At 43.7% G+C, this 14,626-nt stretch overlaps 1 protein-coding gene across 2 annotated transcripts in view; it reads right to left on the bottom strand.

The window, feature by feature from the left end:
• Positions 1-14,626, bottom strand: part of LOC126470800 (heat shock 70 kDa protein 14-like) — a 200,271-nt gene that overhangs the window by 38,232 nt on the left and 147,413 nt on the right. For both annotated transcript variants that reach the window (XM_050098813.1, XM_050098811.1), the window contains one exon: positions 500-758. In XM_050098813.1, coding sequence (XP_049954770.1) covers positions 500-758 — 259 coding nt within the window. The remainder of the gene's footprint in view (positions 1-499; positions 759-14,626) is intronic.

Here is a 14,626-nt window from a genome sequence, read left to right as displayed (position 1 = left end):
TTGCTGCTGACTGAAGAATGATTCTACTGCCATCAATGTAGTACATTTTGCTTAAGGACCATGACAATAAGATAAGAGATATTACAGTTCATATGGAGGCACATAGACAGTTGCTTTTTCCCTTGCTCTATTTGCAAGTGGACAGGAAAGGAAATGATTAGTGTTGGTACAAGGTACCTTCTGTCATGCACCATAAGATGGCTTGCCGAGTACATATGTAGACATAGAGCTTGAAAATTCACCTGAAAGTATGATGCTATGGTCATAGCCTTGAATCACTGACACAGAAGAGCAATACAGTATAATAAAATAAAATAAAAAATAAGAAATAGAACATGAGCATTATCACAAGAAGAAACACCTGACTCAGAATTGTTACACAGTGCAAAAGGGAATGGTAAATGGGAGGGTTGGGGGCATGGAAGGGTATGAGGGACTGGGGAAGGGATGGAGAAAGGGTAATGTTGTAAAATGGTAGTAACTCTACCAGATGACTCACCTTGTTTATGTCTCTGCAATCGATACCTGCTTGGCTCAGTGCTTCTTCTATGGGGGCAGTGCACATTTTCACAGCTGCACTAATCAAATTTTCAAATCGTGCTCTTGTAACATTGTAGCTAAAGTCTGTTCCTTCACACAAAGACTCAATAAAACAATGAGCTGTACTCATTGTGGACAAAATGTGTTTGCACTGCTCTGCAGCATTGTACAATTTAGCCATAGCACGCCGACTATCATTTGGATCCAACTTCCATTTCCTGCAATAAGAAGAAAGTATTATGTTTAAATGGCCCACACATATTGAATAATGGTATCACTAGTCAGTCTTCCTTCTTTTATTAAAAAATTGGAAAGCAAACAGTTAAGGTTGTTATAGTAGTTTTTCACCACAACAACTGCTCAGTTTCTGATGTGTTCCAATAAGAAACTCTATAGTAGAATTAAGGGAACAGATAATTACATATCAAAAAGATAGATTACTACTCACCACATATGGGAGGTGCTTGGTGGCAAACAGGCACACTGAAAGAAAACTGTTTGACACTGTAAGCTAAAATACTAAGTCCTTTGTCAGATGTAGACAATCTCTCTCTCTCTCTCTCTCTCCTCCCCGCCCCCCCCTCCATCTACACACTATGGCCCAATGTCTCCACTGTTTAAAAATACACACATTTAGACTGTATCTCTTAATACATGGTGTTCTGCATTTATTGTAGCACCACAAAAGGCAGAGATGACAAAAGGGGGGGGGGGGGGGGGGGGGAATGAAATGGCAAAACTTAATTGCGTGCTGGTTCACAGCCACCATAAGAGGCTCATACCAACTGATAAGACCCAATGATTTAACAGGATATTTAAGGTACCTAGATTAAAAGACAGCCAAGTCCATTTCTTTTGAACATGGACTTCCAAGCAGCATTAAAGCTTCCATAAAATGTGTACACGTTATTAAGTAAAACGCAATAATATCCTTCAAAATCAATGACGAGTCTATTCAAAAATAATGTCAAAATTGCATTTCAATGCAAAACGCCCAGCTTCAGAGACAATCGCTTCAAAAACTAGTCAACTAACTGTAAAGTTCTTACAAGTCCGTTATATAGGAGACCATGTTCATATAAGCAGACACCTGACTGCACATGAGCATGGAAGACAGTGTTGTTTGGAAGTGGATTTTCTTTAGTTTTGAGTCTAAATATCCTGATATCTGTGACCTGATTTTATATAGGTTACAAACAAATATTCTGTTATGGAATATCATTCATATAAGTGATAAAAACATTCTCTTCCCTGGAAACGGGAGGGGGGGCAGGAAATAGTGTATAGAACACTTGTGAGACCCATTATTGAGTACTGCGAGAGTGTTTGGGATCCACATCAGGATGGATTAAAGGAAGACATCAAAGCAATTCAAAAGCGTGTCGGTAGATTTGTTACCAGTAGGTTCAATCAACATGAAAGTATTGCAGAGATACTTCGTGAACCCACATGGTAATCCCCGGAGGAAAGCTGGCATTCTTTTCCCGAAACACTACTGAGAGAACTTAGAGAATCAGCATCTGCAGCCAACTGCAGAACAATTCTACTGCCACCAACATAGCATCACATATGGACTGCACAGACAATGTAAAAGAAATTAGGACTCGTATGGTAGCATATGAACAGTCATTTTCCCCTCACTCTGTTTGCAAGTGGAACAGGAAAGAAAATGACTAACATTCGTACAAGTTACCCTCTGTCGGGCACCATTAGGTGGCCTGCAGAGTATGTATGTAGATGCAGAACAGAGGAGGTTGCAAGGTATTATGTTATTTCTTTCTCAGTACAGGAAATTTTAATGACCAACATAATTTTTTAAATTTTCGTTTCTTCTAAAAATACCACGCAAAGCCTGCTCCTAGCAGTTGACTGTTGTTGTTGTTGTGGTCTTCAGTCCTGAGACTGGTTTGATGCAGCTCTCCATGCTACTCTATCCTGTGCAAGCTTCTTCATCTCCCAGTACCTACTGCAACCTACGCCCTTCTGAATCTGCTTCGTGTATTCATCTCTTGGTCTCCCCCTATGATTTTTACCCTCCACACTGCCCTCAAATACTAAATTGGTGATCCCTTGATGCCTCAGAACATGTCCTACCAACCGATCCCTTCTTCTGGTCAGCAGCTGACTATCTGAGCAATTTAGACAGAAGTCTGGCACTGAACATAATGTCGTGGCTTTGAAGGTGTCTTTCCTGTGGTGTTACCACACCATTGGCATTCATAGCACCACATTAGATTGGGTACCTAAAGTTTTACTTTTAGTATAATAAATAAAACCTTGATGAGTTCTAGGATAGCCAACTGAATGTTATGGTGAAGGCAACAGTTCTCTACAGTTCACCATTCACTTACATCATCAAATTCCTCTCTTCTGTTATGCTTCCGATTCCCCACCACTTTTTCAGTTCAGCAGTGTCAATGTCCATGACGTCCCTACAACTTACAAGGCCTTATGGTAGCTGAGGGTATCGTGTTTTTCTACTCCACAACAAAGACATTCTGACAAGATTGTGCCTTTCAACAATGATCAAAGTTCAATTTCCTGGTGCAGTTCCAGAGGGTTTTGGTGACTGCTAATGACCCACCCGTAACATGGAGATATTTCTTTCGTCTTAGTTGGGATCCACATGCATTCCCACAAACAGCTTGGGTTCTGTACAGTCCACCCAGATAGAGGGCACTGACTGCCTATGTAGGTGTTATAAAACTACGGTGTGGCAGGTTCACCTGAGGTTACCACTAACGACCATTTTGCCTCAATGGTCATCCATCCTATCAGCACACATCTATAAGGTCTTTTCTTCTTCTTCTTCTTCTTCTTCTTCTTCTTCTTCTTCTTCTTCTTCTTTTTTTTTAGAGAGAGGGAGGACATCATGTTTCAATTGTCATAGCCATGTAGTGTACCAATTAAGTAAACCTGGCACAAATAATGCTGGGCAAGCCAGTAATCAACAGACTGCACAAAGAGTGGCCTAGTTGGTTGGTTTAAAAGAGTGAGGAAGGGACCAAACTATGAGGTCATCGGTCCACTGTTCCAAAGGAAACAATGCCACAAGGGTGAGAGTAAGACAATGAGACAAGACCAAACAGAATGAAAGGAAAAATGACAACGACTGAAGGTCAACACACTTAAATGGATAAAAGGGGACAAGAAAACCACAAAAACGCAAAAAACAGGTAGAAGATCTTAAATCAAAAAAGCACGTTACCATGGCTGGCTGACAATCAGGATAAAAAGGAAAAGCCAGCCACTCTGCAACACATTAAAACCCCCACCCTGAAAGCACGAGGGTGGAGGACACACAGGGATGAAGGACATGTGCTAAAACTTGGAGAAAATGATAAAACACACCCTCAAGAATAAAATGTAAAACTAAAGCTGCTGTTGAGGCATTATTGCCCAACACTGAAGGTAGGGTGCTGGGAAGGTTAAAAGTCCGCTGCAGAGCGGCGGAAAGTGAGCAGTCCGGCAAGCGATGGACGACTGTCATTCGTGAGCCACAGTGACACTGAGGTGGGTCATCACGAAGGAGGAGGTAACCATGAGACAGCCACGTATGGCCAATGCGGAGCCGACAGAGAAACACAGAGTCCCTGTGAGAGGCACGCACAGAGGTCTTCCACACATTCGTAGTTTCCTTATGGGCACGCAGAGGCACGCACAGAGGTCTTCCACACATTCGTAGTTTCCTCAAGGGCACGCAGCTTGCTGTGCGTACTGAGGTTATGCCATTCTGTCTCCCAAAGCCACAAAACCTTGCGGCGTAATACTGAGCTCAGGTCAGTTTCAGAGAAGCCGATCTCCATAAGCGGTTTCTGCATAGCCCGTTTAGCCAACCTGTCGGCAAATTCATTGCCTGGGATTCCTACTTTACCTGGGGTCCGGACAAACACCACTGAATGACTGGACCATTCCAGGGCATAGACGGACTCCTGGATGGTCGCTACCAAAGGATGATGAGGGTAGCACTGGTCAGTAGCTTGTAGGCTGCTCAAGGAATCAGTACACAGGATAAATGACTCACTTGGGCATGAGTGGATGTGCTCAAGAGCACGAGATATGGCCGACAGCTCTGCAGTGAAAACACTGCAGCCATCACGCAAGAAATGCTGCTCTATATGTCCTCCGTGACCATAGGCAAAGCCAACATGACCATTAGCCATCGAGCCATTGGTGTAAACCACTTCGTGGCCCCAGTACGTGACGATAATCGAAGCTGCAGTCTAGATGTACACGACTGAGGTGTTCGTGAATGAACCTCAAGTGTAGGTGGTGAAGGCAACAACTGAAGTTCAGACAGAAGGGTTTGAACACGAACTGCAAGTGTAAGCCCTGACCTGGGCCGCCGATGCAGGAGATGAACCGCCACGGGCAGGAAAAGGAGACCGAAATTCAGATGCGCAAGAGAACTACAAACGTATGCAATGTAACTGGAGAGCAACTGTGCACGCCTAACCTGCAATGGAGGGACTCCGGCCTCCACCAGGACACTATTCACCAGACTCATCCTAAAAGCGTCTGTCACTAGGCAAACGCCACAGTGGTGCACTGGGTCGAGCAAACGCAATGCTGAGGGTGTAGCCAAACCATAAACCACACTCCCATACTCAAGGCGGGATTGAACAAGGGCTCTGTAGAGCTGCAGTAGCGCACAGCGATCTGCACCCCAATTGGTGTTGCTCAGGCAGCGAAGGGCATTGAGGTGCTGCCAGCATTTCTGCTTAAGGTGACTGAGGTGAGAAAGCCAAGTCAATCGGGCGTGAAAAAACAGTTCTAAGAATCGATATGTCTCCACTACAGTGAGTGGATCGACATTAAGGTGAAGTTCTGGTTCCAGATGAACAATACAACACCAACAGAAGTGCATTATACACGATTTTGCGGCCGAAAACTGAAAACCGTGGGCTAGAGCCCATGACTGCGCCTTGTGGATGGCGCCCTGTAGGCACCACTCAGCAACACCAATACTGGTGGAACAGTGTGAAATTCAGAAGTCGTCTGCATACAGAGACAGTGGGATGGATGGCCCTACAGCTGCTGCTACACCATTAATGGCCACTAAAAATAGAGATACACTCAATACGGAGCCCTGCAGGACCCCTCTCTCCTGGAAATGGGGTGAACTATGGGAGGCATCAACCTAGACATGGAAAGTATGAAGTGACAGGAAATTTTGGATAAAAAAAAACAGGAGTGGGCCTCTGAGACCACACTTGTATAATGTGGCAAGGATATGATGTTGCCAGGTGGTGTCATATGCTTTTTGTAAATCAAACAAGACGGCACCTAGGTGTTGGCATCTGGAAAAGGCTGTTCAGATGGCAGACTCTTGGGACACAAGATTATCAGTGTTAGAGCAACCCTGGCGGAAGCCGCCCTGGCATGGAGTCAGTGGACCACGTGACTCCAGGAGCCAACACAACCACAGACACACCATACACTCCTGGAGCTTACAAAGAACATTGGTGAGGCTGATGGTCCGATAGCTATCCACTTCAAGCGGGTTTTTACCGAGTTTAAGCATCGGAATGATGGTGCTCTCCCACCACTGGGATGGAAAGACGAGACGCAACTGATCCGATTGAAGATGACAAGGAGATGTCACATGTAGTCAGATGAGAGATGTTTAATCATCTGACCATGGATCTGATCTGGCCCAGGAGCTGTGTCAGGGCAATGTGCAAGGGCACTGAGGAGCTCCCACTATGTAAATGGGGCGTTATAGGGTTCACTGTGGGGTGTAGCGAACGAGAGGGCTTTCCTTTCCATCCACCGTTTCAGGGTGCAAAAGGGGGGGGGGGGGGGTTAGATCGCCGAAGCAGAGCCTCAAGCATAGTGCTCAGCAATCGCGTTAGCGCCGGTTGACAACACACCATTGATGTTAATGCCAGGGACACCTGTTGGGATCTGGTACAAAAAAGACGTCTGATCTTCGTCCAGACTTGGGAAAGTGACGTACAGCATCCAATGGATGAGACTTATCTCTCCCAACACCCCTCCATCCGTAATTTGATAATCTAGCGAACGCCGACAAGGAGCCGCTTAAAGGCTATGAGGTGATCCAGGGAAGGGTGCCACTTATGCTGCTGTAGAGCTCGCTGATGCTCCTTAATTGCCTCAGTGACTTCTGTCAACCACCAAGGGGGCATCTAAAAGAGCGAGGTATTGCGTTTCCTCTGCATTAACGACTGTTGTAGTCACCTGCTCAACCATCACACCCATGTTACCCTGTGGGGGAGAGTCAATGGTGCTCGCAGAGGTGAAAGTTTCCCAGTCCACCTTGTTTAAAAACCCATCTCGATAAGTGACCGTTGGCCTGATGCCAGGGCAGTGACAGGAAGATGGGGAAGTGGTCACAACTGCACAGGTCGTCATGTGCTCTCCAGTGGACATATGGGAGACGTCCTGGGCTGCAAATGGATAAATCAATGGCTGAGTAACTACCATGAACCACAATAAAATGTGTGGTGGCCCCAGTATTTACGAGGAAGAGGTCGAACTGAGACAGTAAAGCTTCGACATCACTGCCTTGGCCACTAAGTACGGTGCCACCCCACAAGGGGTTATGGGTGTTAAAATATCCAAAAAGTAGGAAAGGTTTAGGGAGTTGATTAATCAGTGCAGCTAATACATTCAGGGGTATTGCACCATCTGGAGGAAGATATACATTGCAGACAGTTATTTCCTGTGTCGCCCTTATGCTGACGGCCACTGCTTCAAGAGGGGTTTGAAGGGGCACTGTTACACTACAGACTGAGTTTAGGACATAAATGCAAACTCCAGCTGACACATTATTAAAGTTGCTACGGTTCCTGTAATATCCCTTATAGACATGGAGGGATGGGGTCCGCACTGCCGGGAACCAGGTTTCCTGAAGTGCAATGTAGATAGCAGGTGTCAAGCTTAACAGTTGCCGTAGCTCAGCCAGGCGGTGGTAAAAGTCATCGTGATTCCACTGAAGGATGACATCATGAGACTGGGAAATCAGTACCCAGAACAATCACCTCTGGCCGTTATAACGGCCTTGATATGCCTGGGCATTAAGTCAAACAGAGCTTGGATGGCATGTACAGGTACAGCTGCCAATGCAGCTTCAACACAATACCACAGTTCATCAAGAGTAGTGACTGGTGTATTGTGACGAGCCAGTTGCTTGGCCACCATTGACCAGACGTTTTCAATTGATGAGAGATCTGGAGAATGTGCTGGCCAGGGCAGCAGTCGAACATTTTCTGTATCCAGAAAGGCCTGTACAGGACCTGCAACATGCGGTTGTGCATTATACTGCTGAAATGTAGGGTTTTGCAGGGATCGAATGAAGGGTAGAGCCACGGGTCGTAACACATCTGAGATGTAACGTCCACTGTTCAAAGTGCCGTCAATGCGAACAAGGTGTGACCGAGACGTGTAACCAATAGCAGCCCATACCATCACGCCGGGTGATACGCCAGTATGGCGATGACGAATACACGCTTCCAATGTGCTTTCAGCGTGATGTCGCCAAACACGGATGCGACCATCATGATGCTGTAAACAGAACCTGAATTCATTCGATAAAATGATGTTTTGCGATTCGTGCACCAAGGTTTGTCGTTGAGTACACATTCGCAGGCGCTCCAGTCTGTGATGCAGCGTCAAGGGTAACCACAGTCATGGTCTCCGAGCTGATAGTCCATGCTGCTGCAAATGTCGTCGAACTGTTCATGCAGACGGTTGTTGTCTTGCAAACGTCCCCATCCGTTGACTCAGGGATCGAGACAAGGCTGCATGATCCGTTACTGCCATGCGGATAAGATGCCTGTCTTCTCAATTGCTAGTGATACGAGGCCACTGGGATCCAGCACGGCATTCCGTATTACACTCCTGAACCCACCGATTCCATATTCTGCTAACAGTCATTGGATCTCGACCAACGCGAGCAGCAATGTAGTAATACGGTAAACTGCAAGCGCGATGGGCTACAATCCGACCTTTATCAAAGTCGGAAAAGTGATGGTAGGCATTTCTCCTCCTTACACGAGGCTTCACAACAACGTTTCAGCAGGCAACGCCGGTCTACTGATGTTTGTGTATGAGAAATTGGTTGGAAACTTTCCTCATGTCAGCACGTTGTAGGTGTCACCACCGGCGCCAACCTTGTGTGAATGCTCTGAAAAGCTTATCATTTGCATATCACAGCACCTTCTTCCTGTCAGTTGAATTTCGGGTCTGTAGCACGTCATCTTCGTGGTGTAGCAATTTTTATGGCCAGTACTGTAGGTCCTCAGCAGATGCGAGCATCTCCACCTCATCCCCAGATGCAGACCTTGTAGGTAGCGGTGGTGTGGGTGCCACCACAATTTCCTTGGTCATAGAGGTCTTCTTTTTGGACTTTTCTCTCTGCTCCTTGGGTCTCTCTGGCTGAGAGGGTTTCACTAATTCAGTCTCCGGGACTCAGGATGATTGTGAAACCCTACAACCAGCTACTTTTGGGCACTTTGGCCACTAGCAGCATCATCTTTCCCACTAGCAGAAAGCTGGGAAGGGAGTGACCCAAGGGATCCCTTCCTGGCGAGAGGAGCCGAAGAAGACTTACACTTCTCCAGCTGAGAAGTGGGGCTGGTGTCCCCGATGGTTGGTGGGGCAGTGCTCCCGAGGTAGGCGATGCGGGAGCAACAGGAGGGAATTGCCCCCCCCCCCCCCCCACCAAGGGGGCAGGCGTAGCCTTCTGGTTCCAAGAGTCGAGTGGAATTCATGGAACTGATGGAGCTACAACTGTTCTCATAGCGGCAGCGTGTGAGGTGGTCATAGCCACAGGATGTAGGCGCTCATATTTTCTCTTAGCCTCAGTCCAGGTCAGTCAGTCCAGGGTTTCGTATTCCATAATTTTCCTCTCTTTCTGTAAAATCCTGCAGTCTGGCGAGCAAGGTGAATGATGCTCACCCCAGTTGACACAGATGGGAGGCTGGGCACATGGAGTATTGGGATGTGATGGACATCCATAATCTCAACATGTGACGTTGGAAGTAGAGCGGGAAGACATATGGCTAAACTTCCAGCACTTACAGCACCGCATCGGGACAGGGATATAGGGCTTTACATCACAGCGGTAGACCACCACCTTGACCTTCTCAGGCAATGTATCACCCTCGAAGGCCAAGATGAAGGCACCGGTGGCAACCTGATTATCCCTCAGACCCCGGAGGACATGCCAGACGAAATGTACACCTCGCTGCTCTAAATTGGCGCACAGCTCATCTTCAGACAGTAAAAGAAGGCCTCTGTGGAATATAGTACCCTGCACCATATTTAAGCTCTTATGTGGTGTGATGGCAACAGAAACATCCCCCAACTTTTTACAAGTGAGTAAAGCCCATGGCTGGGCAGAGGATGCTATTTTTATCAAGACTGACCCAGAACGCATTTTGGACAAGCCCTCCACCTCCCTAAACTTGTCCTGTAAATGCTCTACAAAAAACTGTGACTTCATCGAAACAAAGGAGTCCCCATCAGCTCTCTTACGTACGAGGTACCAGGGTGAATAAGGTTCGCTGCCATCCTTAGCCTGGCGTTCCCCCATGGGAGGGGAATGATTTAGGGTCAGAATTTCTTGCATTGTACTGAGACGTGGAACTCTTAGAGACTGCTGGTGGCTGATCACCACCAAGTGATGATGTGGTACACTTCATTGCGCATCATCTGCCCCGATGCCACCCACTCTGACCAGGGGCCCTCCCCACGGGCGCCACCCAGCCACAGCAATGGCCACCTGGCACGATGGCCATTGCCGGGAGTCCTGATGCTCCAGAGTGGCAGGCATATCCTTGGCATATGTTGGGAGTTAACAGCGCAGGCATCAGCAGAGCCATCCCCGTTTTGTCAGGGGGCTACAACCAACAGGGTACATGGTGGCCCCACCACAACGGACTGGCTGCCATGCTGGATATGAGGTGCAAAATAAGTCCATGGTCATCGTTGGTGCAGAAAGCGACACTGCACAGTGCATGGTGGAAAACACATTCAGGAAGGTTCCTTGCCCAAGAGATGGAGGATGAGCTGGACTGCAATGCAACGGCGAGGAAGTGGGCTAAAGATCTCTATAGACAATGGACAGGATAAACCATGTAAGGCGCCCTTCCCCAATTCGCTCACTCTTTGGGAAAATTTTGAAAAATGGAGGTCAAACCCTACAGGGGACCACCCCATAGAGGCCGAAACGTATGAGACTCGTTTTTGTCACCTCTTAGGACAGACAGGAATACCTCGGGCCTATTGTAATCCCTGGACCCGCAGGGGGGAGTGTGTGTAGTGATCGGCCGCATACGGTAGGTCGATTAGAGCGCTAACTATCACTAGTAGCTGTTGTAACGTTCATACTGTAAGCAAAGACACATTTTTATCATAGCAGTTCATCAACACAGTTCTTTATTCGTTTGAATTTTGTAAATGATAGAATGACGACGGAATAAGAGAGATAAAAATTGGAAGTGTAAAACTATGTGAAATGGTGTGATTTACATTTAATATTTTAAAAATTACATTCAAATCCTCTGCTTGTAACTTCTTGTTATGCATATTAGAGTGCACAGGTAAAGGTGGCTGTCAGCAACAAATAAGACAAAGTAGATGAGTGTAGGCTTTCACAGAACACGAACGGGGGAAACTGGAGGACACTTCAGATTTGCATGTTCAAGATGATACATGTAAATAAAGTACAGCTATTAAGAAATGGAAAATGAGACTAAAATCATAAAATATGGATTTATGTGAGGATTAATGGTGTGAGTGGTCACGAAAACAAATCTGTTATACAATAGAGAGACTTTCATTGACAAAGAAACCATGTGATCACAAGGTGTGTAAAGATACTACTAAAGTGCACTGCTATAAATTAACATTATATGCAGCAAGATTATTTTCTAATACTCTTAATATGTTCCTTGTTATTATTATGTATAAAACATTAACTCCAGCAGCTTACTCATGCAGAAATAATATATGAAAAGGAAGATTTGTTACATATATTAAGACATAACACAAGTTCAAAAACATTAAGGCAAGTAGTTTTTGAAGTGATCAGCATACAGAGAAGTGTATCTGTGAATTATATAGATACCCACAAGGAAATTTTAAACTATTTATAAGGAATCTGGATTCCTTACTGTGCTATCTGTCAGGCAGCAGCAAGCAGTTAATGGTCTGTGGTGACTTCAATGCACATTTTCTAAAGGATCCTGATAGGAAAAATAGGGAACTTTATTTGGATCACACAATTTGATTCCAGTAATTAACTTTCCAACACAGATGGATAAAGACTGTAGGACCCTAATTGGTTTTAAAGCTCAAAGCCAGAAAAATACCGTTTACCCAGTAACAAATGCTCTCTCTGAACATGATGCACTGTTTGTTAGGATAAATTACCTAGTGCCTTACAGTATGGATACACTTAAGTGGAAATCAGAATAATTAATGCCTCCACAACAGATGTTTTTAAGAACAGCTTACAAGAGATAACCTGAGATGAAATTTATGCTGAACCAAATGCTAAATTAAATTTTATCTATTCCATGATAAATTCATTTAATTATTTGAAAATACCTTTCCATATATGCTAATTAGAAAGAATATTAAATGGCCATATGAAAACCATGGATCACTACAGCGATTAAAATATCATCTTCAAGGAAAAGGAAAATTTACCTATTAGCAAGAACAAGTATTGATCCAGCTGTAGTTGCACACAACAAAACTACTCAAAATTACTAAGAAAAATTATTAAAAATTCAAGAAACCTTCACATCACGTCAGAAATCAGTAATTCTGAAAACAGACTTGGGGCTTTATGGAATGCAGTGAAACGAGAGACAGGACAACGAGGCACAGGATATCACCACTACTGAACTGAATGGCAGTGATGTAATGATGAGTCACGGGTAGTAAGTACATTTAATAACTGGTAGAAAGTATAGGGACAAACAGTTAAAGGGGAAAATCACAGCAGTGTGTTGAAACTCTCATAAAATTCAATCATATGAATGTATTACCAACTTCTCCTTCTGAAATTCAGAAAATTATCCATACTCTTGAAAATAAAAGCTCATCTGGTTTAGATAGTGTTTCCAATACAATATTATAAAGTTTTGTTCCAATATAAAAAGCATGGTCTTATCTGAAATATGTGATGTATCACTAACATAACTCATTTTTCCAAAGAGGCTGAAATATTCTGTTGTCAAACCTCTCTTTAAGAAAGGTGATAAAAAGAGATGTCAGTTCAATAACTACTGACCAGCTTCACTGCTGACACCATTTTCCAAAATGTTTGAGAAAGTGATGTATTCTAGAATATTATCTCACCTTAGCAGCACTGATATCCTCAACGAACCACAGTTTGGGTTTCAGAAGAGTTGCTCTACTGAGAATGCCATTTACATATTCCCTTGCCAAATTTTACGAGCACTAAATAATAAAATAGCGCCATCTGGTATTTTCTGCAACTTATCTAAGGCATCTGATTATGTGAATCGCAGCATTCTCTTAGATAAATTGAAGTTTGGTGGGATTGATGGTATAACCAACCAATCAATGCCATAGCTACACAAAAGACTGCAGAATGTTGTACTTAGTAAGTCTAGCAATATATTCCAGGGATTTAATTTTGGAACTCTTAAAACAGCTTAGTTCAGCTGCATTTGCACTTAGAATCATTGTAAACCTTGGGGAGACAAATCAGTAAGGTGACATATTTTGCATACTTTAATTCAATAATGTCATATGGAATAATGTCCTAGGGTAACTCATCTTTCTTTTGTAAGTCTTCGTTGCTCAAAAATGTGGGCCCAGAATACTATGTAATGTTCACTAATGATCATCTTGAAGACATTTGTTTAACTCTAGCAATACCAACACATTTTTCCCGACAGTTGCCCTAAAAAAATTTTTTTAAACAGAAATATTCATTATTTGTTCTTTACTTGCATCAACAACATACTTTTTAAATACATACTAATATGTAAGTAGGGTCCAGAACCTAAAAATATCTTTTACCAAACTCTTAGTAATATCAACGCACTTTCAGTAATGTGGGCTATCAATGAGTGCTACTTTAAGCCCGCCATAAAAATAATTTAAGAAATGGAAATTTCATCAAGATTTTTATTTACAACATACTACTTAAATAGTTACTGATGTGCAAGTATGGACCTAAACCTGAAAATATTTAGTATGACATTCACCGGGAAAGTGACATCTAATCCTAAGATTTAAATTTTTGGGGTAAGTTTAACTGAAAATTTTAAAGCATTTGCAGAATCTGGTAGAAGAATTCATTAAAAATCTATAAATATTTCTTTTTTAATCTTAAAATATAAAGTAACTGACTAGATTACGATATTTTTATAAGGCGGACATTCCACCAGGACATGAGCAAATGTTTGCAAGGGAATGATACTGCCTACGGGTAAATTAAGAGGGATTTGGAAAAAAAGAGAAGCAGCTGTATGAATATCATGAGCTTAGATGGAGAACCAGTACCAAGCAAACAGGGGAAAGCAGAAATGTGGAAGAAATATATAGATGAGCTATACAAGGGAAATTAAGTTGAAGGCAGTATTATAGAAAGGGGAAAAGGAAGTAGATGAAGATGAGATGGGAGCTATGATACTGCAAGGGTAATTTGACCTAGGACCAAAAGATCTATGCCAAAACAAGGCCCCTGAGGTGCATTTTTATCAGTAACATCTGCTGATGTCCTTTTGAGAACCAGTCATGACAAAATTACGCACCCTGGTGTGCAAAATATATGAGACAACAGGCAAAATACCTTCAAACTTCAAGAAGAATAATTCCAATTCCAAAGGAAGCAGTTGCTGACAGGTGTGACTATTACCAAAATATCAGTATAGTAATTCACGGTTGCAAAATACTGAAATTATTTACAAAAGGGAAAAACTGGTAGAAGCCAACACCAGGAAAGATTAATAGCAATTATAAGGGTTGACGGGCATGAAAGGGAAGAAGTGATTGAGAAGGGAAAGAGACAGGGCTCTAGCCTACACAGGGCTCTAGCCTACCCTTGGTGTTATTCAACTGGTACAATGAGCAAGCA

This window comes from Schistocerca serialis, chromosome 3 (assembly GCF_023864345.2).
Source record: "Schistocerca serialis cubense isolate TAMUIC-IGC-003099 chromosome 3, iqSchSeri2.2, whole genome shotgun sequence".
In the NCBI taxonomy this organism is placed as follows: domain Eukaryota; kingdom Metazoa; phylum Arthropoda; class Insecta; order Orthoptera; family Acrididae; genus Schistocerca; species Schistocerca serialis.
The sequence above is the reverse complement of the archived record's forward strand: the minus strand, read 5'-3'. Positions and strand labels throughout refer to the sequence as shown.